At 49.9% G+C, this 22433-nt stretch overlaps 3 protein-coding genes across 6 annotated transcripts in view; all 3 read left to right on the plus strand.

Annotated features, from left to right (window-relative positions):
• Window positions 1-7963, plus strand: part of LOC115561305 (protein KIAA0100) — a 30631-nt gene extending 22668 nt beyond the window's left edge. Inside the window, 9 exon segments of the mRNA XM_030381256.1 lie at window positions 782-903; window positions 1206-1386; window positions 2465-2551; window positions 3151-3261; window positions 4648-4783; window positions 5494-5615; window positions 5726-5827; window positions 5938-6072; window positions 6474-7963. Of these exon segments, the coding sequence (XP_030237116.1) occupies window positions 782-903; window positions 1206-1386; window positions 2465-2551; window positions 3151-3261; window positions 4648-4783; window positions 5494-5615; window positions 5726-5827; window positions 5938-6072; window positions 6474-6662 (1185 nt within the window). The 3' untranslated portion in view covers window positions 6663-7963.
• A 4829-nt stretch (window positions 7964-12792) lies between these two features.
• Window positions 12793-18381, plus strand: aldoca (aldolase C, fructose-bisphosphate, a). Of its 3 annotated transcripts, none has more exons than XM_030381993.1 (9): window positions 12793-12881; window positions 13551-13684; window positions 14144-14355; window positions 14640-14694; window positions 14844-15004; window positions 15483-15566; window positions 16010-16184; window positions 16553-16756; window positions 17729-18381. In XM_030381993.1, exons 2-9 carry the CDS (start codon window positions 13573-13575, stop codon window positions 17914-17916), a joined length of 1191 nt encoding a protein of 396 aa, XP_030237853.1. In that variant the 5' UTR covers window positions 12793-12881; window positions 13551-13572; the 3' UTR covers window positions 17917-18381. The 3 variants fall into 3 exon arrangements, with proteins under 3 accessions (XP_030237853.1, XP_030237852.1, XP_030237854.1); XM_030381992.1 differs by having other exon boundaries at window positions 12808-12881; window positions 13547-13684; XM_030381994.1 differs by having other exon boundaries at window positions 12809-12881; window positions 13547-13684; window positions 16553-16752.
• Window positions 18382-18749: 368 nt separating this feature from the next.
• On the plus strand, window positions 18750-22423 carry srsf1a (serine and arginine rich splicing factor 1a). Of its 2 annotated transcripts, XR_003979926.1 has the most exons (5): window positions 18750-19263; window positions 19849-20105; window positions 20487-20659; window positions 20855-21661; window positions 22050-22423. XR_003979926.1 is itself a non-coding variant. In XM_030381607.1 (4 exons), exons 1-4 carry the CDS (start codon window positions 19073-19075, stop codon window positions 21053-21055), a joined length of 822 nt encoding a protein of 273 aa, XP_030237467.1. In that variant the 5' UTR covers window positions 18750-19072; the 3' UTR covers window positions 21056-22423. The 2 variants fall into 2 exon arrangements, 1 of the variants encoding a protein (XP_030237467.1); XM_030381607.1 differs by having other exon boundaries at window positions 20855-22423.
• The last annotated feature ends 10 nt before the right edge of the window (window positions 22424-22433 follow it).

The raw sequence follows: 22433 nt of genomic DNA on the forward strand, positions 1-22433 counted from the left end.
CCAACCATGGCTGAGATAACCACCACTGCGAGTCTTTACTACTACCAGAGAAGTATTGGAACCAAACACAGTCGAGGGTTCATACAGCTTTCGGCCGAGATATTGTATATTGTATTATGTATAGATATAGAGCTCTGGGAGTCCGCAAACGGAAACAATCCCATTCTCCTCCAAGTTGCCGTTCCCCCTGGTAGGCCTGCACGATTCGGGGAAAAATATGAATCATGATTTTTTAGCTTAGAATTGATCACGATTCTCTGCCAAGGTTTTTTCTCACGAAATGTAATTTTTATTGCACACATGAACCATCACAAAAAAAAAATGGCAGTACCAAACATAGTTTTTTGGCACCTCTAGCACAGTGTGTTTCTGAGGCCATTTATAACTGATTAAAGTGCAGTATCAAAAACAGCAGCACATTGTCTTTAATGCTGGCCTTTTAATATACAGAACCAACTCCACACACCTGTAAATGAAGACTGTAAAAAAAAAGAAATTAAAACTTAAATCCACACAAGAGGCAATTTGAGATCACGATTACTAACGATTTATCGCGCAGGCCTAGTTCGCGAGTAGAATCGCGCGAAATCCCCATGATCCTGAATGGACCCTCTCGAGGCGTCTTTGCGTTGACTGTGTGTGGATTGGCTCTGAGCGGCCGCCGGTGGGTAAAGCGCCGTCTGAACGCCGCCGGTCCGAACGCCGTCCGGTCCGAACGCCGTCCGGTCCGAACGCCGTCCGGTCCGAACGCCGTCCGGTCTGAACGCCGCCCCGTCTGCAGACCCAGCCCGAGGAGCAGAGTGGGGAGGACCTGCAGGAGGTCAACCTGCGGCTGCAGAACCAACTCGACCAGGAGAAGACGGACATGCAGATGAAGAGCGAGGAGCTCAACATCCTCATCAGGTGCGCCCTCGTCCCTACGCCGTGCACCGTGACTTCCTCTTCTCTACGTCGCTGCTGCTCTAGTCCTCCTGTGTCCTTGTGTGTGTGTGTGTGTGTGTGTGCCTCCGTCTGTGTGTGTGTGCACGTACCTCTGTGTGTGAGTGTCTTAATGTGTGTAAGTGCGTGTCCTCACTAATGTGTGTGTGTGCGTGCCTCTGTGTGTGTGTGTGTGTGTGTGTGCGTGTCCTCATGTATGTATGTTTGTGTGTGTGTGTGTGTGTGTGTGTGTGTGTGTGTGTGTGTGCCTCTGTGTGCGCCCCCAGGTGCTTCAAGGACTTCCAGCTGCAGCGGGCCAACAAGCTGGAGCTGCGGAAGCCCCCGGAGGACGTGAGCGTGGTGCGGCGCACAGAGATCTTCTTCGCCCAGGCCAGCTGGTGCCTGACGGAGGAGGACGGCCAGCTGGGCATCGCCGAGCTGGAGCTGCAGAGGTTCATGTACAGCAAGGTGGGCACTGGCCAATCGGGTGCCGCGTCCAGCTTAATGTATGCGCAGGCCTGATGGGATCTGGGAGCCGGTCTGGGAGCCGGTCTGGGAGCCGGTCTGGGAGCCGGTCTGGGAGCCGGTCTCGGAGCGGGTCTCGGAGCGGGTCTCGGAGCGGGTCTCGGAGCGGTTCTCGGAGCGGTTCTCGGAGCGGTTCCTGGAGTGGGTCTCGGGGCTCCCAGTCTGGGAACCAGACTGGGAGCCGGTCTCAGAGCAGTTCTCGGGGGGCCGTCGCCATCTGTCCCTGTGGACGTTGACCCCCTTGTTGTGGACGTTGACCCCCTGGTTGTGGACGTTGACCCCCTTGTTGTGGACGGTGACCCCCTGGTTGTGGACGTTGACCCCCTGGTTGTGGACGTTGACCCCCTTGTTGTGGATGTTGACCCCCTTGTTGTGGACGGTGACCCCCTGGTTGTGGACGGTGACCCCCTGGTTGTGGACAGAGACCCCCTGGTTGTGGACGTTGACCCCCTGGTTGTGTACGGTGACCCCCTGGTTGTGGACGGTGACCCCCTGGTTGTGGACGTTGACCCCCTTGTTGTGGACGTTGACCCCCTGGTTGTGGACGTTGACCCCCTTGTTGTGGATGTTGACCCCCTGGTTGTGGACGGTGACCCCCTGGTTGTGGACGGTGACCCCCTGGTTGTGGACGGTGACCCCCTGGTTGTGGACAGAGACCCCCTGGTTGTGGACGTTGACCCCCTGGTTGTGTACGGTGACCCCCTGGTTGTGGACGGTGACCCCCCTGGTTGTGGACGGAGACCCCCTGGTTGTGGAAGGAGATTCCCTGGTTGTGCACCTTGACCCCCTGGTTGTGGACGGTGACCCCCTGGTTGTGGACGGTGACCCCCTGGTTGTTGACGTCGACCCCCTGGTTGTTGACGTCGACCCCCTGGTTGTTGACGTCGACCCCCTGGTTGTTGACGTCGACCCCCTTGCTGTGGAGGTTGACCCCCTGGTTGTTGACGTCGACCCCCTGGTTGTTGACGTCGACCCCCTTGCTGTGGAGGTTGACCCCCTCGTTCTGCTGCTCTCCTTCCAGCTCAACAAGTCGGACGACACCGCGGAGCACCTGCTGGAGCTGGGCTGGTTCACCATGAACAACCTTCTGCCCAACGCCTCCTACAAGGTGAGCCCCGCCCGCCCGTCTGAACGTCCGTCTCCCCTCTAGAGGACGCCCCTGTCCGTCCCGGAGGGGACAACAACACACAATGACCCGTTTGACCTTTTCCCCCGGCCTCGCGCGACCACAAGGAACGTTTCAGTACCATTTGTAGTGATGATGCGGTTGCTTTGTACACAAAGCTTAGAGGTGGCTGTACATGAATAACTCTGCTGTCCTTGGTTTTCTCTGTGCAGCGAGTGAGGGTATGTACAGCACTGGCAGAGCGGCGCTAGGGGTTCGTGTTGTTGTGGTGGTGGTGGTGGGTGTTGGTGGTGGTGGTGGTGGTTGTTTTGGACTCCATCTTGTGTGTCCAGATGGACGGTCCCAGCAACACATTCATGTTCCATGTCGCACGCTGACGAATCCATCGGCTGCATGCTAGCCAGGAATGCCTTGAATCAACCGACGCATTCAGTGCCGTGTCCATCGTGTTCTCTATCGTTTCTCATCCATCTCGCACACTTTTGATTAACTTATTCAATTTCTTTTTTTGGTATGCTTTTCGTTTTTCGCATGCTTCCGTTTCCCTGGAGTTAACCAGTCATTCCCTCCCCTTCCACCAGGTGGTGCTGCGGCCCCAGAGCCAGAGTCAGTCCGGCCGGCAGTTCGCTCTGCGCATCTTCAGCAAAGTGCGCCCCCCGGTGGGCGGGATCTCGGTGAAGGAGCACTTTGAGGTGAGCCGAACCCCACTCTACCGCTAGACTGGGTACCCCCCCGCCCGTTCTGCCGGCGATTTGAATTCACCCTCCAGAAGCGTCTGGAGAAGAGCGATACAATTCTTTCTGCTTCCGATACGTTTTTGCGGGAGCCAATCACCAAGCTGGCTTCTCCCCCTGGCGCGCTATTGGCTGGTTTAACACAATGATGACAGGGAAGCGACAAGCAGCCAATTGCGTACAGAGTCGGTTGAACTAGGCCTGTTGATCACGCCTCTTGTGCTGAAGAAAATGACAGCAGCTTCCCCAGACCAAGCTCAATAATAATAATAATAATAATAATAATAATAATTGATCCGTTTTTTATAGCGCTCTTCTAAATACTCAAAGACGCTTTACAAATAAGAAAGGAATACATACAGACAATCAAACAAAGGGGACAAAAATAAACACCACCACAACAATAGGCAACACATTAAAAGAGCGGGAGAGAGTGGAAGATGGCGGAGGATGATTTGTCAAATCTTGTCGGTGGTCGTGAAGCGATAGGTTTTAAGTTGACTTTTGAAGGCTACTGTACCGCTGCTATCCACACCACATCAAGGCATCTAGGGAACAGCTTCAGGGGCAGGGAGGACCAGGGGTTACAGAGTTTGCCCCTCCACCCAAAGGTCCTGGGTTCAGTTTGACTCCACCCAAAGGGCCTGGGTTCAGTTTGACTCCACCCAAAGGTCCTGGGTTCAGTTTGATTCCACCCAAAGGGCCTGGGTTCAGTTTGACTCCACCCAAAGGTCCTGGGTTCAGTTTGATTCCACCCAAAGGGCCTGGGTTCAGTTTGACTCCACCCAAAGGTCCTGGGTTCAGTTTGACTCCACCCAAAGGTCCTGGGTTCAGTTTGACTCCACCCAAAGGTCCTGGGTTCAGTTTGACTGCACCCAAAGGTCCTGGGTTCAGTTTGACTCCATCCAAAGGTCCTGGGTTCAGTTTGACTCCACCCAAAGGTCCTGGGTTCAGTTTGACTCCACCCAAAGGGCCTGGGCTCAGTTTGACTCCACCCAAAGGTCCTGGGTTTAGTTTGACTCCACCCAAAGGTCCTGGGTTAAGTTTGACTCCACCCAAAGGCCCTGGGTTCAGTTTGACTCCACCCAAAGGTCCTGGGTTCAGTTTGACTCCACCCAAAGGTCCTGGGTTCAGACCCCAAGGCTCACAGTTATGATGAAGGTGATGAGGATGATGATGACGATGGTTATGTTGAGGATGATGATGAAGGTGATGAGGATGATGATGATGATAGTTAGGATTAGGAGGAGGAGGATGATGATGAGGATTAGACTGATGATGAGGATGAGTCACACCACCTGACAAAAGAGTCGCTGTGTGTCTGTCCCCCCCCCCCCCCCCCAGGTGAACGTGGTGCCTCTCACCATCCAGCTCATGTACCAGTTCTTCAAGAGGATGATGGGCTTCTTCTTCCCCGGACGCAACGTGGAGGAAGAGGAGGTGGCGGACGAGGAGGACAAGTTCAGGCTGGTGACCACCGGTAGGTCTGACAGGATGCCCCCCCCCCCCCCTGACTCGCTGGCCCCTGCCAGCGAGTCAACGCCAGAGTGTTTACCGCAGTCTAGGGGGGATAGTGAGTCTAGGGGGGATAGTGAGTCTAGGGGGGATAGTGAGTCTAGGGGGGATAGTGAGTCTAGGGGGGATAGTGAGTCAAGGGGGGATAGTGAGTCTAGGGGGATAGTGAGTCTAGGGGGGATAGTGAGTCTAGGGGGATAGTGAGTCGGGGTACAGTGAGTCTAGGGGGGGTACAGTGAGTCTAGGGGTACAGTGAGTATGGGGGGGTACAGTGAGCCTAGGGGGTACAGTGAGTCTAGGGGTACAGTGAGCCTAGGGGGTACAGTGAGTCTAGGGGGGGTACAGTGAGTCTAGGGGTACAGTGAGTCTAGGGGGGGTACAGTGAGTCTAGGGGTACAGTGAGTATGGGGGGGTACAGTGAGCCTAGGGGGTACAGTGAGTCTAGGGGGTACAGTGAGTCTAGGGGGTACAGTGAGTCTAGGGGGTACAGTGAGTCTAGGGGGGGTACAGTGAGTCTAGGGGGGGTACAGTGAGTCTAGGGGGTACAGTGAGTCTAGGGGTACAGTGAGTCTATGGGGGGGTACAGTGAGCCTAGGGGGTACAGTGAGTCTATAGGGGGGTACGGTGAGTTAGAGCCAGCGCCCCCCACTGACCCTGAGGGCCCTGTCTCCCCAGGGGTCCAGACGAAGGTGCGCCAGCTGTCGGAGGACTCCTTGGGGCCGCTGGGGCCCAGCAAGGCGGTGGCCCAGGGCCCCAACCGCACCGGAGTCCGGAGGTCCTTCCGGAAGACACCGGAGGTAAACCCCCCCCCCCCCTCCCCTCCCCTCCCCCATTGAGACACACTCAGACAGGAGGAGTATTTAACGGCTGCCCCCCCCCCCCCCCCCCCCCCCCCCCCCCCCCCCAGCACCCGGTGGACGACATCGATAAGATGAAGGAGCGGGCGGCCATGAACAACTCCTTCATCTACGTCAAGATCCCCCAGGTGCCACTCTGTGTCAGCTACAAGGTGGGCCCCTCTTCTGCTCGCTCTCACCGTCCTGTCTCTCTTCTGCTCTCTCTCTCTCCCCTTTTCTGTCTCCCGGTTTGATATCATCTCTCTGCCCCCTCTGTCTCCAGGGAGAGAAGAGCAGCGTGGACTGGAAGGACCTGAACCTGGTGCTGCCCTGCCTGGAGTACCACAACAACACCTGGACCTGGCTGGACTTCGCCATGGCGGTGAAGAGGGACAGCCGCAAGGCGCTCGTCGCCCAGGTACACATCCCACACCTTCTCTCCTCTTCTCTCACCATCAGACGCCTTCACACACGTCACGGTCCGGGTAAAGTGTCGATCCAAGTGCGGTGCGAAAGAAGAGGCAGCAATGCTGCGTTTGTAAAAACATAATAGCTTTTTGTTTGTTATTTTTTGTCTCATCTTTGGCTAGTTATCTTCCGTTCAGGTTTCCTTCATTCCCGTGTAGAGCGCCTTATTTTATTAATTAAACTATCGAGATTTGGGGCAACATTTCCTGTCTAAAAAGGAAAACAAAAAATTGAAATATTACATCGATATTCGGCGTGGCCAGTGTATCGATTCTCGTATCGTAGGAAGCAGGGCGACACTGTATCGCCGTATCGATGTTGTGTCCCGCTGACGCCGCGGTCCTCCTGCAGATGATCAAGGAGAAGCTGCGGCTGAAGCCCGCGCAGGGAACGGAGTCTCGCAAGGCGCTGGAGGCCAAGCTGGACAGCAGCATGAAGCAGCAGCAGCAGGAGGAAGACGAGAAGGCCCGCCTCCTCATCGGCTTCAGCTCGGCCGACAAGAGCTCCAGCAAGAAGAGCATCTTCAGCCGCCGCAAGTGAAGACGCTCCCCACGCCGTGACACCCGTCTGCCTGGAGGAAGGAACACTGCCTCGCTCGTTTTGGGGGTGGTGGTCGGGGGGGTCATGGTTGGGGGTGTTGATGAGGGTGTTGATGAGGGTGGTGGGCATGGGGGTAAATGAGGGAGGTGGTGGTGGTGGTGGTTGTTGTGGTGGTGGTAGATATACGTGTGTGCGTCTCTGCTGGCGCGCTGGCTGCAGGTGTCTGGGTGGGGCTGTTTGAACTAGAAATGGTTAATGCAAAATGAGAACATACAAGTATAACCTGCAGATGTTGATGATGATGATGATGATGATGATGGTCCCAATACCGGGCTTTAACTGTGTCCGGGCGATTGGGACATTCCCGAAGTGGAATGCTGACCAAAAACGAAACATTCGCGTTGTCATTTCAGTTGAATATGTTTTAATGTGCCGCGTAAACTCATCCCACATAGACTCATTACGTGTGTGTGTGTGTGTGTGTGTGTGTGTGTGTGTGTGTGTGTGTGTGTGTGTGTGTGTGTGTGTGTGTGTGTGTGTGTGTGTGTGTGTGTGTGTGTGTGTGTGTGTGTGTGTGTTAGCCGGATGAAGCCGGTTCCCGCTGGCTGGGAACACAGCCTGTCTGATCAGTTAGCATGCTAGAAGTTTATGGACGCGTTGGGAGCGCTTTCAGATCCTTTTTTCGATCCTCAGCGCCAGAGTTTAGGTCTGGGGGTTCCCGCGCTATATACGTCACCTCTTACGGTGTTTGGATTTAGTTTATTTTGAAACTGAGATATTGAGGGAATAAGAATACGCCTGTATGATCGTCACTTTGACAGGAAGGGCTATCGCTATAAAAGTACCACAGATTATTTTATTTTTTACTAAGAAAGCCTGTCTTTTCTGCCTTTTACGCCTCCATTTCAAACCGGTGCAATATACATCATGAACAGTGCAACGTAAATATATATATATATATATATATATATATATATATATATATATATATATATACTTCAATAATTTATAGCACTTTGGTAGGTGAAATTGATCCTCATGGAAACGTGTGGTGCAGCTATCGGCTGATGTTTTCTAATTTTAAAACTAAAGCACTTTTTATCAAAGTATTTTCGGATATTTTTGTAAGCTGGTTGTTTGTTTTTATGTGTGCTGCTGTGCCCGTTCATCCAGTCACATGTTAACCAAAATCTATGTTCTTCCCAACATTTCAACCCAAACGGTTCAGTGCAGTATATTTGCGTAAACATTGTTTGAAATTTCCTGTTTCTGTCAATAAAAGTGTTCCTGTGTCTCACAAATTGTTCTCCATCTGAGAGTCTTTTCCCAGTATGATGGTATTGTCATCCTTTTTACATTCCATAATCAGTATCAGTGTTGCCAGATTGGGTCCTATTTTCCGCCCAATCTGGCCAAATCTGGCAACACTAAACCCTTGTCTATATTGTAGGCCAATTATCAAACTTTGACAAAAATCTAAATGTTAAATTGATATAGACTTTTAACTTATTTAACTTTAAACTTCACAAACTCGGACTCAACTAATTGGAAAAAAATATATTTCTTGATTGAGCTGCCTCCTGCAGCCTTCATTGTGGTGATCGTATAATTTACCTTCTCCTTGGTTTTCTGCATTAAGTACCGCTGTAGTACCAGAAAGAACCGAGCAGGTACTTCCCGCTCTGCGTGGTCCGTCGGTTTTAACGGCCTGACCGCCCTGTGTCGGCTGTGTCTGCTGCCACCCAGTGGGTGAGTTGGCCTACTGCAGAACCTTGGAGAGGGCCTCGCCGCCCTGTGTCTGCTGTGTCTGCTGCCCCCCAGTAGCTGAGGTCTGCAACAGCCGGGACCTGCACACCTACTGGCTGCTCAGCGGGAGTTTTGAGGGAAACAACGTTCGCCTGTTCGCTGCAGAGCTGGGGAGCGCGTTTCGTTTGTGTTGCGGTGGGATTTAACACGTTGTATTGCTTAATGTTTCAATGGTTTCTATCAACGTGTTTTAGTTTACCTTAATGTGGAAATTAGAAGTTTGCTCCTTTTTTTGTCTTCTGTAGGATTTCTGCATGATTCAGGGATCATGTGAAGCTAAGAAACAAGTTTTGTAAAATAACTCGTTTAGGAATGATTACGGGCGAGACTATTACAAAGGAGGGATTCTCGTTTCTTAATATCTTTCTGGGAATTTTTGCTGGAAAAGACTACAAGGTATATTGATCATAATCATTCTGAATAAACATATCCTATATATATATTATCTATACATGTTTTTAAAAGAGTCAAAAAAGAAAGAGCCATCATGTCAATCAATCAAGTCAAGAATGGATCACAACCTTACACATAACACATACATATTTAAACAAACCTCCTCCTCGGCTTATAATCCCCCTGACTGCTCTGCTGTAACGAAGGCCATCTCCACCTGGCAGATTTCGGGCTCTCTTAGATTTCGAGCTTTTAAAGGCTGCACGGTGTAGTGCCCTGCTCTCTGTAGGCTTATGCATACAATGGGATTGATACATGAAAGATAATAATTCAGGAGTCACCAAGCACAAAGATCGAATCTCACCGATTCAACGCCCCCCTCTGATGAAACCCCAGGGTCATCTATTAGTTATCAATTAGTATGTTAATATTAATGAGATAATAAGCATTAGTGTTCTAGTTCAGTGTTGGCACCCGGAGGTTAAGTTTCAAAGATAGAATATGGAAATATGTCAACAACGACGAGGATGTTTAGCGTGGCTTTTTTTACATTCAACTCTAAAACGATGTCAAGACAGAAATAGGCCTGTTCTCAAATTGGTCTGCAGTGCCTCTCTGTCCCTGTGTGTCAGTTCTGCCTGTGTGTCCGCCAATACGTCTGTCTGCACGTCTGTCTGTCTGTCTAATAATAACCACTCCACTCAAAGATGCAGGAGGGAAGGCGCACAATTGCCAACACTTAACACTTACCAGTCGTTGAATATATTTTGTTTTACACGTTTAAGGCCGGGAGCTTAAAGCGATCTAACAGGATGTGATGCGTGAGCCCCTGCAGCCAATAGGCTGCCTGATGGTTGTCGTGGTGGATGTGTGTCTGCAGCTCCTGAGGTTCTGGGCGGAGGTCCTTACACCCGCGCAGCAGACTGGTGGCCCCTGGGCATCGCCCTGTGGTCCTTGGTGGCGGCCGGGAGAGGTACGGCCGTTTAGTACTCTGGTGCTTCATCACAGAGCAGGCGCTTGAACCCAGAGTGACCTGCGGTAAATTAAATGAAAGGTCGTCAGGGACAGGTAGGGTGTTTACCTGCTGGGCAACTTGCTCAAGGATGCCTACAGCTTAAGGGCAGACGTTGGGGGATTGAACCCAGTACTGGGTCAGTACCAAGTACAGACCTTTGGTCTGGTAGTCAAACCGCCCATCTACTGCACTCCACTATTCTTGGTAGATTTGTGTCCGTCTTTCTAGTCAGCCCGGTAGGGATGTGTACTTAAAAAAAAAAGAAGTAACATTCAGGTCTTCCATCACTGGCGGACACATATCTATAAGCCGAATGCACATTGTTCTTGATGTACCTGCCCTGAGTGTGTATTATTATGTTCATTACCTTTGAATGATGTCTTGTTGAAGCGTCTTCCTCTATAATGTCTATGTGAAGCGGTCTGAAGGGCCAGTTTGAAGGGTGCTTCCTAACTCACCCTTGCTTGCCTAACCGTTAGCTGCTGTGTAAGGACCCCACACGCCCCCTTCGCACCCTGGATCGTTTCCAGAGCCAGAAGTTCTTCTACGGAACCTTGTTCGACCCCCGGCTGCTCAAGAAATCCCTGTGGAGGCGGTCCTGAAACTTCGGAACCATCCGGGCCGTGAGGCCAAGGCCACGAGGGGACTCTGGTCCCCGCAGGACCACTACCGGGAACTTTGACTGTGGATGAGGTGCTTGGCCAAGCGGATCAGGACTAGGGCAGTGCTGCCGCTCAGGAGCCAGACCTGGACACTGTGAGCCTGCGAGTGGAGTGAACAGTGATTTAGTGGTGAGCGACATTACTGCTTTACCTCAGTGGGGTAGTTGCTAATATATACTACATCAATTTTAACATTTTTATTTCAATAGTTTAATTGGAATTCGATTTAATTACCACAGTTATCTGCTGGGATTTGAGACCCGCGGAGAATCGACATTTTAGCTGACTGTCACTAAATCCAGGCCTTTTGAGTTTACTTGATGTTTATACACATTTGTAGTCCGACCCATGCTATATGCTACCAAAAGGCGCCATATGCTCACAAATACCCTAAACCTCAGTACATGTTCTACACAGCCAAGTGCTCACACCTACCCTGTACGTTTGCTCAAGGGCAGCTTACTTGACTAGGGGAGTCGTTTATTGTCAGTGGTCTTTAACCTTGATACATAAATCCTTATTGTGACGCCCCAGTGTCGACTGGGCTGTTACTGGGTAAGGGAATCCCTTATCCCCATCTCATATTGCACACAGTGTAGCTCCCCACTGCGGTGGAACATTAACCATCGTATTACACTATATTTCAATGGTGAATGTTCCTCTTTTGGAAATAACTTTCCTGTGTACCCCTGTGTATTTTAGCCGATGAAGAGCAACATCGATGATGCATCCTCCCCCACATCATGCCCCCTCTCCTCTGGAGCAGCTCCGGGAGTGGAGCGACCTAGTTCCACCGGCCCTAATAGGACAGCAGAACCAGGCCTCGCTCCAGCTCATCACGACACGCTTTTAATTAGGTACGAAGGACCGTTTAAAAACGTGGAGCCCCAGCGGAGCGCGGGCCGGATATAACCGCGGCCGCTCCCGCCTCTGTCCCGGGCGTCTCCAGAACGGTGCCTGACAGCCGGGGACGCCCCTCCTCCTGACTCTGGGCTCCCTCCTCAGGCCCCTGTCTTCAGTGGGTCTGCAGGGTCTCTGGGTGGCTCTGGCAGCAGTCTCTGGTCCAGTGGCCCACATCCGGTCCCACAGACACACTGACCCACTGTCACTGGGAAGGGGATGCCGGGCGGCTGCGGGCTGTCTCTCAACGCTGCACATCAGGGCCCGGGGGGGGGGGGGGGGGGCGCATGGACAGTACCAGCCGCATGGTACTGGGTTTGACCCCCGTAACAGATGGACTCTCAGACAGTACCAGCTGAATGGTACTGGGTTTGATCCCCGTATATCTGCAGACCAACTGTAGTGTCCTTGAGCAAGAGGCTGGTCATCATAATTACAATGGACTTAAACAAATACTGGTGATAGGAATCATTTAAAGAGATTAAATTGCTATGGCACTGTTTCTATGCATGTCCTATGTTACACCTTGTCTTATATGCTTGTATTATTTAATTATCCATTTCATTATGTATAGTATTTATCGATAAAAGAAAATTGATTTCTCAAAGTTTACAACCTAGGCTATATGATGCAACTCATATTCAAATGTAAGTCATATGCATGTTGACACATGCAGAACAAAATGACCCTCCTGTATCTTACTTTATTCTCGCGACACCATGATTTCTGTTTTCTTATATTAAACGCTCTGGAATGTTCCGTGTTTGCTGGGGCACGAAGCCACTGAGTGCGTGAATCGCTCAGAGACTCTTGGTTCTCCTGGGGATTTAAGGGTGAGGATCCAATCATCTGGGGAATTCAGCACTTTGCCCGGGGCACATTTCATCTAATTAAGATATAAATAGCTGAGAGGTATGGTTTTTTCTAAAATTAGGTTACTTTATGGGGGTGTAACCAAACCTATATACACGGATGACCATAATGTGATCCAAACGCTCTTTTAAAATGATAATGCTAGAATTAAGATCAACTTTAAAAAAAGTTTAATGCCACTTTATCTTTGTGTTAGTTTTCTGTTAAAACTGTTGGTGTGTGTGTGTGTGTGTGTGTGTGTGTGTGTGTGTGTGTGTGTGTGTGTGTGTGTGTGTGTGTGTGTGTTTTTCCCAGCGGATGTTTTGACCAATGTGTGTTCAATCACAGTCTTAAGACATGGTCTACTTCGTACAACCTAGATTTCCCACAGATGCATTGGAATGATTTGTCAAAACTCATCCTCATTTCTGAATTCTCCATGACATCATGTGGTGTGTAGGCCCGCCCATGGGGCGTCGGCTTGTGAGGTGTGACACAGTTACCGTGGATACAAACTACATCTGTCAGGGATTCTGCGACAGTGTCCGTCTCCCCGGCCATCCCCAGCGATCCTCTCTGACTCCCAGTCCGGTAAGACCGTTTACCCTTCTTTGAATACGTTGTCTGTACTTGAGACAGTTGTTTGTTTATCGGACCATCAATTCATAGGAACTCATAGCATAGGCAGATACACTACTCATTCATGAGGACAAAGGAAGACCTGTTAAAAGTTTAAATGAGTAAATATTATGTATTTCTGAAGTATATTCAGATATAATTTCGTTTTTTATTCTTTGCATTTATATTTGTTTTTTCATTTAGTGCAATCAATTACTTTGCTTCCAAGCCAAAAACAAATTAAGAGTATCATATTACTTCAAATAATGAATCCAGTTAGGAAAAGTTGTATACCACCTTTGAATGTAGTAGGCCTACATTCCTAGTTCATACGTTTAGGTTTGACTAATGATCATTAACTAGATTACTTATTGCCTTTTGATTCTAAGCAATAAACATGGCTTGTAACGATTATAAATTAACTTAATTGTAATCCATTTAGGCTACGTATGTATGCAGCTGAACCTTTCAAAAACTTTGTCTCTTAAACTAACACTTTGCCCGCTGCTAAATGCAATTAGCTGATATTCGAGTTATATGTGTTTATGTATTATTTTATTCAAATTGCAAATAGAAAACAACAAAAAAAGTTTGACTGAAAATGTACTGCTCCATGCTATTTGGTTGTGTTTTCCAAGGCAGATTGTGAGGCCATCTGCCCAGCATGACGCACCAGGGCCCCACGCTGTCCGCCGTGCAGAAGAAGGACCTCCAGGACACAGCGCTCCGCATTGTCGCTCCGGGGAAGGGCATCCTGGCGGCGGACGAGTCTGTTGGTCTGTCCCGCTCTCCGTACACCACGCTAAACGCATCAAACGTGTTGTTATTGCCCTTGTTAAAACTAGATGAGGCGCGGTGGCCAGGATGGTGTAGGGGCCAGAGGGGGGCAGTCCGGGAGGCGGGTGGTTCCCTCCCCTGTGTACCCTGTGTCCGCAGCAACAGCCTCCTTTGCGGCGTGTTAGCTCAACCCGCACCGTCCACAAATACACACTTTAGACGAGCTATACGTTTCCTATTCAGTCCTCAAGGAGACACCGTAAGTCGCTTTGGATAGTGACTTACGGTGTCTAAGTGACTGTAAAAAGAATTGTGTCACTCATCCAAAGAGCGTGTCCTTTTCGGAAAGCGAAAGCGAAACTTTGTTTGTGTGAGGCAACTCGGTGTTGAGTGTCGGTCATGGGATGAAGCGTGTTCCTGGCAGCGTGGGCGAGCCCGGTGTGTTTGTGCCCTAACAGGCAGCATGGCCAAGCGGCTGGCCCAGGTGGGCGTGGAGAACACGGAGGAAAACCGCCGCCAGTACCGGCAGATTCTGTTCAGTGCCGACGAGCGGATCAACGCGTGCATCGGCGGAGTGATCTTCTTCCACGAGACGCTTTACCAGCACTCGGACGGCGGCGTGCCCTTCGTCAAGATGATCCGCGACCGCGGCATCCTGATCGGTGTCAAGGTGGGGTTATGGTGCTGGTACACAAACACGCACGCATACGTGCACATACACGCACGCGCACATCTTCGTGCTCACACATGCAGGTGCACCCACAGATGGGTTTGGATGATTGGTGTCACGGTGCTGGTTACGGTGCTGGTAGGCCTATACAAACACGCGCGCACGCGCGCGCACACACACACGTGCGCACACAGTTGGGTCAAAGTACAGTTTTTTTTCTACAGTGAATACAAAAGGTTTTTGTGCATTTAAAACAAACGTGTCTGTCATCCTTTCATTCTCAGGTGGACAAGGGCGTCGTTCCATTGGCTGGCACTAGTGGGGAAACCACCACACAGGGTAGGATACTTTACCTTAGTTCATTCGTTGGTTTGTATAATTAGTTATTTTGTGTGCATGCGTTGTTTTGGTTTCGTATTTCTTTCTCCCACACGGTGATACTATCTGTGAAGCACTCTGTCTTGATGTCTCCTGTAACCCCCCCGCAGGCCTGGACGGGCTGTCCGAGCGATGCGCTCAGTATAAGAAAGACGGCGCCTCCTTCGCTAAGTGGCGCTGCGTGCTCAAGATCAGTGACACCAATCCCTCGAGCTTGGCCATCACGGAGAACGCTAACGTCCTGGCGCGCTACTGCAGCATCTGCCAGCAGGTGAGGAGTTCAGCACCATCGCCCCGTAGCATTTGAGCTTTGGCTACAAAGCTGGTACGATGGTCCTTCTAGAGCCCCAAGGGCCAAGGCCAAGTGTACTACTCCGACTCCGTAATCCGACTCCGTAACTACGGAAACCCCTGGAGCATTCGAAGTTCTCCATCGGGATGTCGGATACGCAAAGCGATTCGCTAACCGATCGATCATATATGTTAACTACAAACCATGTAAATAGTGTTGTAATTAAACTTCCAAAAGCTTTTCAAATCGTGTTTGGTGTTCTATTGGTCCTTAATGTGCAAAGTAAACAATGGACAAGGTAAATAAGGTGCAAAGTCAAACTGGGAAAAGTGATTCCAGAAATGATTTTGTTAGAGGACCCCCCCCAAAAAATATGGCTCTCTGTGTCTACGGACAGCACTTTACGGAGGACTATAACCGGCCTTCAGTCCCCCTATGTGCGTTTCCTGCTTTGCAGAATGGAATCGTGCCCATCATCGAGCCGGAGCTGTTGCCCGACGGCGATCATGACCTGAAGCGCTGCCAGTATGTCACTGAGAAGGTAGGTCCTCCGTGATCTGCCTCCCATGTCCTCTGAGACGGATACCGGCACAGCGTCACACCCAAGCACCCGGTACACACGTCAGCAAAATAAAAACATCTGTAAAACAATGTCTGCTTACATTTCACACCTGTTTATACTGCATCTATGTATACATTACAGTTGTTATTGTATTTTTATTTTATTCTAATTATTCATGTCCAGTATTGTACATTATTTTTTAATTTTCGTTTATTTAGGTCTCAGCTCTCTTACTTGTGTTTCTCTTATACTTTCCTTTTTATACTGCACTAATGAAGGAGCCTGAGACTCAAGAATTCCATTGCCAGCAACTGCTTCTGTAATTGTTGTGCATATGACAATAAACCATCCTGAAAAGACGGGAACGAGGGGAATGTCCGGAGCCACGTTCAGACTCAGGAGCCGGGTGTTGGTTTCCCCAGGTGCTGGCCGCGGTCTACAAGGCCATGTCGGACCACCATGTGTACCTGGAGGGCACCCTGCTCAAACCCAACATGGTGACCCCCGGACACGCCTGCTCCACCAAGTACAGCCCGGAGGAGGTAGCCATGGCAACGGTCACCGCCCTGCGGCGCACTGTTCCACCGGCCGTTACAGGTCACTTCCTCTCATCCCCACCCCCCCACCAGAGGGAGACATAAACCACCACGTTATTACTCTTAGCTGTTAAAGGTCCCATGACATGCCAACAGGGGTAGCCGTAACAAGCGTTCTGAAAATCGGCCTCTTCTGACGTCACAGGTGGGCGTGTCCACCTAGATGTGTGCTGGATAGATCAGTCTGCCGGCCTATCCAGTGAACTACTGTAGCAAACGTTGCTCATCTATCCGTCACACATCTAGGTGGACTCGCCCACTTCTGATGTCAGAAGAGGCTGATTTTCAAAACGGCTTGTAACGGCGACCCCTGGAGGCATGTCATGGGACACCTTTATGGATGTTTTTTTTCCCTTTTTCCTTGTGCAGGAGTGGCTTTTCTCTCTGGAGGGCAGAGCGAGGAGGAGGCCTCGGTGAACCTCAACGCCATCAACACCTGCCCGCTGGCCACGCCCTGGGTCCTCAGCTTCTCGTACGGCCGCGCCCTGCAGGCCTCTGCCCTCCGGACGTGGCGGGGCCACAAGGAGAACCAGAACACCGCCACGGAGCAGTTCATCAAGAGGGCTGAGGCAGGTGTCTACTGGGTTGAGCTGGGGGTAGCACAGTGTAGCGGGCAGCTGGCCTGACATCTCCAGACCATTCCGCTGATGCCAGTGAGTTCCCAGGGGCGTTCAAACAGGCATCAAATGGGGCGCCGACCAAAAATGCCTTTGGATGCAATTGGATAGACCTCGAACCAATCAGAGCGATGAAACACGTGACACATCATCAGCAGCCCTCTTGGTTGTTCATTCAAATGTCTCAACGGCGCTCCCATAGTGGTCGCCTCTGCACTGTGGTCACATTAAACCCGCCCCACATTAGATAAACAGTGTTGATTGGCCCGGCCAGGGACCCGGTCTCCTGGAAATCCTTCCGAACCAGAGGGTAGCCAGACGCATCTGCCTGAGCAAATAAGACAGGAGTTTGTAGATTAGTGCCGGATTAGTCCAGGCTAGTTGTGAGGGTGTTCCCAGCCAGAAGGTAACGGCGTCAGATCCCCAGTGTCCCCAGTCTACGTAGACTTCCTAGAACACTATAGGGCACGATAATGCAGGCAGACCTACGGCTGGGCGATTAATTTAAATTTGAACGCGATTTCGATTTTAGCGTCAACCGATCACAAAACTAATATAATTGAGTTGTTTATTTTATTTATTTTTTTATTAAATGTTTTATAGAAAGCTGAACAGCTGGATATATATATCTTTACCTTCTTTTAGATTTGAACATTTTCTTTTTGACCAAAAAAGAAAATCGAAATTACAAAGTGTTTCTCAGTTACATCATGTTTTCAATCTCAAAAATAGTCGTTCGAATAATTGTGATTTCAATATTGACCAAAATAATCGTGATTATGATTTTTTTCCATAATCGAGCAGTCCTAGGTAGACCTCAATAATAAAGCCTAGGACTCCTTTGTCCATCTGATCAGCCATGCGATAAGCGTGGCCAGTTGGTGCTGTGTGACGAGTTTCAGTTTTATTTTTTGTTTCCTGCCCGTAGGTGAACAGCTTGGCGTGTCAGGGGAAGTACACCGGGGGGGAGAATGGCGGCGAGCGCGGACCACACCTGTACGGGCCCGGTCATGCGTACTGACCCCCCCCTGGAACAGCCTGTGTGCTCTCAGCTGCACCAACTCTACTGCATGGTCCACCACCCCTCCCCTGTTAACTCCTCCAGGAGATCTGTAGTGTGGTGCTTTAGGGATTTACAAAATGTGCCAATAGCTTGGCATAGCTAACAATGGATTGTCATAAATAATCGAATGCGAGCAAACTGGTTTGATGAACACTGACATGGAGGTTTATAGATTTGATCCTAGCGCAATGAGACTCCTGGTTTTGCCCGTTGGCTAAATGTTTGAAAGCATGCATGATCCGTTCATATTAACTGTTGACTATTGTATGGATACAAATGTTGCAGTATGAATAGTTTCTTTATTGTGTATATCTAATTGTAGTGCAATAGCAACCACTGTGTGTATTGGGTATAGTAGGCTCACCATTTAACTCGGCTGCCTTTAAACATTTTGCACATTTTGCAAGCTTTTATGTAACCTTTGTCTATTAGTTGCTGGTTTAGTTTGCACTGAAAATATTAATATTATTGATATCCATGTGCACCTGAAAACAAAACAATAAATACTGTTCACTCACTGTGTGTATTATTGGTTTTAAATGGTGTAACATTAATCATTTTGTGAGTATGCAATGTTGTACAATGTTTTGCCAAAATAATACGTTCCCCACTTGTGTGGAGGACATTTCATTATAAAGAAAAGTTTGTATCTAGGCTTGCATGAAATAATCACGGTCAACAGTTGAGAAATAGGTCTACGTGAAAGGTATGTATTTCAGAATTAATGCATAATACATAGATCTAGTGTACATTGTTCCTTTAAAAAACATTTAGATAAATCATAAGTTGAAGTCAATATTAATAAAACGCAAAGTAACAGGAGTAAAGTACTCCTAATTAACCTGTCCAATTAGTGCACTATTTAGTTTTGCGGAAGCGGTGGAATCTTTCGCTCTCCCTAAATGCACGTTTCCGGAATCCTGGAGCTCGAAGAAGACGCGCGGCGGCCTGAAGGAACCGGGAGGCGACGAGTGGCGTGCGGGATCGGCTTCTCATCGTAGTAAACCTGCGGACTAGGGGGGCGGAGTACCAATCGCGCCGCGGCTTATTCTGGGGTCCCACCCGTTTTCATTTTTGACTGTTGGGAGATATTAAAAAGCACTTTATCTGAGCCGTGCACGACGTCCTCCGCGTGCCCGCCGCCCGACCAGATAACAACACGTTAACGCGGGTTAGCTTGTAGATCGGAGAGCTAGTCGGCTAGCCGCCATGTCAGGGAGCGTTGTGCGAGGACCCGCGGGGAACAACGACTGCCGGATCTACGTGGGGAACCTCCCGCCTGACATTCGCACTAAGGACGTGGAGGACGTGTTCTACAAATACGGAGCGATAAGGGACATCGACCTGAAGAACCGGAGAGGAGGACCCCCGTTCGCCTTTATTGAATTCGAAGACCCCAGGTAACGGGCTAACGCTAGTTAGCATGCTAGGCTACGTTAGCCATGTTGTGTGGCTAACTCACGCGTGCGCCGAGGATGCTCAAGGGCCTAAAAGAAGACGCTCTGCCCGTATTGCGTGCGTTTAATCCTCTAAAACCTGGTATTTGAACAGCTGCATGCTGTAGATGTGACCCAGGGTGGGTGTGCTGGTTGGGGGAGACCTTTGGACGTGAGCACTATCCCCTTGTAGCGTGTTATCTCCCCATGCCGGCGGCATAACGTTACTGTGCATTGTTGTTGGCATCGAGGGCAAACACTCCTGGCTGCACCGCCACTTGTCTTGGGAGCACTGGTTTCTTTGTGAGTGATTGCCTTGCAAGTACACGTCCCAGGGAATGGTTTCGGTTTGACTGTTTCCATGCATGTTATGTGTGCATGCCGGTGCATGGATGAATGGAGGGTGGACCTGCAGACATGACCGCAGTCGCTAACGTAGCCGAAGAATATGGATGTCAGACGTGCGGCAAATCCACCGCCTCCTTTACATTTCAACCACTGGACGGTGTCCTCGCGCTCCAACCCTGGCCATTACTCTCTTCCCAACAGGGACGCAGACGACGCAGTTTACGGACGCGACGGCTATGATTACGATGGTTACAGACTCCGCGTTGAGTTCCCCCGGAGCGGAAGGGGGTCGGGGAGAGGTGGGGGCGGCGGCGGAGGAGGATTCGGCGGTGGTGATGGAGGAAGAGGAGGAGGAGGAGGAGGAGGAGGTGGTGGCGGCGGCGGTGGCGGCATCGGTGCTCCAAGGGGCAGATACGGGCCTCCATCCAGGCGCTCCGAATACAGAGTCATTGTCTCCGGTAAGAGGGCGAAAAAAAACCTGCTTTTGTTCCAACTCTGCGTCTTACTTTGTCTTGAATTGAGAAGCAGCCGCTACTGTCAGATGATGACACTCCCTGTTCACCTATCAGTCATTAACGCGAAAGGAATGGGAATGCCTTCCCTGAGTAATCTTGAACCTGTAAAGTACAGGAAAAGACTAGTCAGTAGTTGGAATTAAGTTCTATGAAATGCAAACAAACGATCTGTTCACCCTTCTCTCTTCCTAAATAATAAATAACTGACTGTCACAAATGGGAACTTTCATGCTGTAAATTGACTTAAGTTTGTGTTTTGGGAATGACAGGGATTCGGGTTTCCTGAAATTCCCTCATGGAATTAACAATTGTGTGCGTGCGCAGGTCTACCCCAGAGCGGCAGCTGGCAGGACCTGAAGGACCACATGCGCGAGGCGGGAGACGTGTGCTACGCCGACGTCTTCAGGGACGGCACCGGCGTGGTCGAGTTTGTGCGCAAGGAAGACATGACGTACGCCGTGAGAAAACTGGACAACACCAAATTCCGCTCGCACGAGGTATGTGTGCCGCTTTGAGTAGCTCTAGGGATTCTAGTTTTTGTTCCCCCAAGTTTTTCTTTTCCAAGGTAAGTGCCGTCGCGTCGGCGCCCCCCAAACCCCCCCCCCCCCCCCTCTCAAAACGGCGTCTGTGGTGATGTCGATGCGCCACACGGGGATGCTGTTCTCCAAGCTGAGTTCTCTTCTGTCACCCAGGGAGAGACCGCGTACATTCGCGTGAAAGTCGACGGCCCCCGGAGCCCGAGCTACGGCCGCTCCCGGTCCCGGAGCCGCGGCAGCCGCAGCAGGAGCCCCACCAGCCGCAGCGCCACCCGCAGCCGCAGCAACTCCCGAACCCGTGGCCGAGGATCGCCGCGCTACTCCCCCCGGCACAGCCGCTCCCGCTCCCGCTCCTAAATCTTTTCCAAGTGTTTTGGCTTTTTTTTCTTTTTTTTTGTTCTTCTGCTACCCAATCTGAACGCCCTATGTCCCCCCCTGTACCCCCTTCTCTCTCGCTCTCCCTCCTCTCTCTCTCCCCCCCCTGCTGTTTTACCCCTTGTCGGTTTTTTCCAGATGTCAACCGTTTTTTAAGTTGTTTTGCATTTCACGTCTCGATGTATTTGGATGTAGGTATCTCCACCTACTGCTCTGTCCATCTGTTTTTGCCCCCCCCTCCCCCCTTTTGTGTTTTTAGTTAATTTTCGTCTTCTCAGAATTTGCAACGTTAAACTGTGCTGTGATCGGGTTCAAAAAGGTTGAGTAACTTGCCCTCAACTTTTTTGAAAAAGTTGGAAAGTTGCCTTTTTTATTTTTTTATTATGTGGGGGGAGGGGGGGGGGGGGGTGATCTGGACGGAGGGATTCACTCTGCTTTAACTGTATTTTACCCTTGTGTCTTCCTTTAGACATCTGAAGATAAGGATTAAACAATGATTTGGAATAAAACCAGTGTGGAGCACATGTCATTTGTATGGTCAGGATAGGACCTCTATTGAGGAGCAGGAGCAGTCAGGTGGAGCCGATGGTACGCTCCCTATTCCCTACTTTGAGGTTTTCCCAGGTGTCTGTATGGTGCTGAAGCTCAATGTGCTGTGCATTGCTTTTTTGTTTTTCCTTAAAGGCTGCCCTAGTCATAGGCCAGGTTGTACTAACCTGTGTCATTTTTCCGACCTTGTAAGCTTTTTATGGTCACATGTAATCTAAATTGTTCCGTTTTTTTGGTTTCTTCACCCCTGGGAGAGTTAAATCCCTTTTTATAGTTAGTTTCATCAATTTGAGTTACATGGTGCTCATTGGCGTTTTCCTCAAACAATGTGTAGTCATGAGTGATCATAAAAAAAAAAATCTGGATTAGGCCCAGCTCTGACATTTATTCTAACGGTTTCCTCTGATTTTCTTCCTGGTATTTCAAGGTTTTGATTGGAGGAGTGGATCCCAATCCTTGCCGCTGGATGAGTGGATCGATTAGGGAAGGGATAGGCAAGGATGGATGCTTGGAACAGGATTCGTTCTCCAGGAATCAAATGAGTTAAGAACTAATTATGGAGTCCCAGAGCAACTTTTTTTTTTTAATAGCCTATCTTAATTTTTTTTTATCGACACGGCTTTATTTACAAGGAAACGAAACAGAGGACCAGGAGGTTGGATCACAGGATGGAATCGTAGATGCCTGGTATGAGGGATATCAAATTGGGTGGTTTTGGGATGTCATTTGGGTAGTAGTTTGTATCTTTGCCTAATTTTTCTTTTCTCTTAGCATTTTCAATAAAAACCTTTAAAATGTGAATTGAGTGGTT

The sequence above is a fragment of the Gadus morhua genome, chromosome 16 (genome assembly GCF_902167405.1).
Source record: "Gadus morhua chromosome 16, gadMor3.0, whole genome shotgun sequence".
In the NCBI taxonomy this organism is placed as follows: Eukaryota; Metazoa; Chordata; class Actinopteri; order Gadiformes; family Gadidae; genus Gadus; species Gadus morhua.

Bases quoted from the DNA above. Each gene is read 5' to 3' on its own strand.
- srsf1a (XM_030381607.1), top strand. From the start codon at position 19,073: ATGTCAGGGAGCGTTGTGCGAGGACCCGCGGGGAACAACGACTGCCGG. The intron at 19,264-19,848 runs GTAACGGGCTAA...TCTTCCCAACAG, and splicing joins ATTGAATTCGAAGACCCCAG to GGACGCAGACGACGCAGTTT. The intron at 20,660-20,854 runs GTATGTGTGCCG...TCTGTCACCCAG, and splicing joins CCAAATTCCGCTCGCACGAG to GGAGAGACCGCGTACATTCG.
- aldoca (XM_030381993.1), top strand. From the start codon at position 13,573: ATGACGCACCAGGGCCCCACGCTGTCCGCCGTGCAGAAGAAGGACCTC. The intron at 15,567-16,009 runs GTAGGTCCTCCG...TGGTTTCCCCAG, and splicing joins GCCAGTATGTCACTGAGAAG to GTGCTGGCCGCGGTCTACAA. The intron at 16,757-17,728 runs GTGTCTACTGGG...TCCTGCCCGTAG, and splicing joins CATCAAGAGGGCTGAGGCAG to GTGAACAGCTTGGCGTGTCA.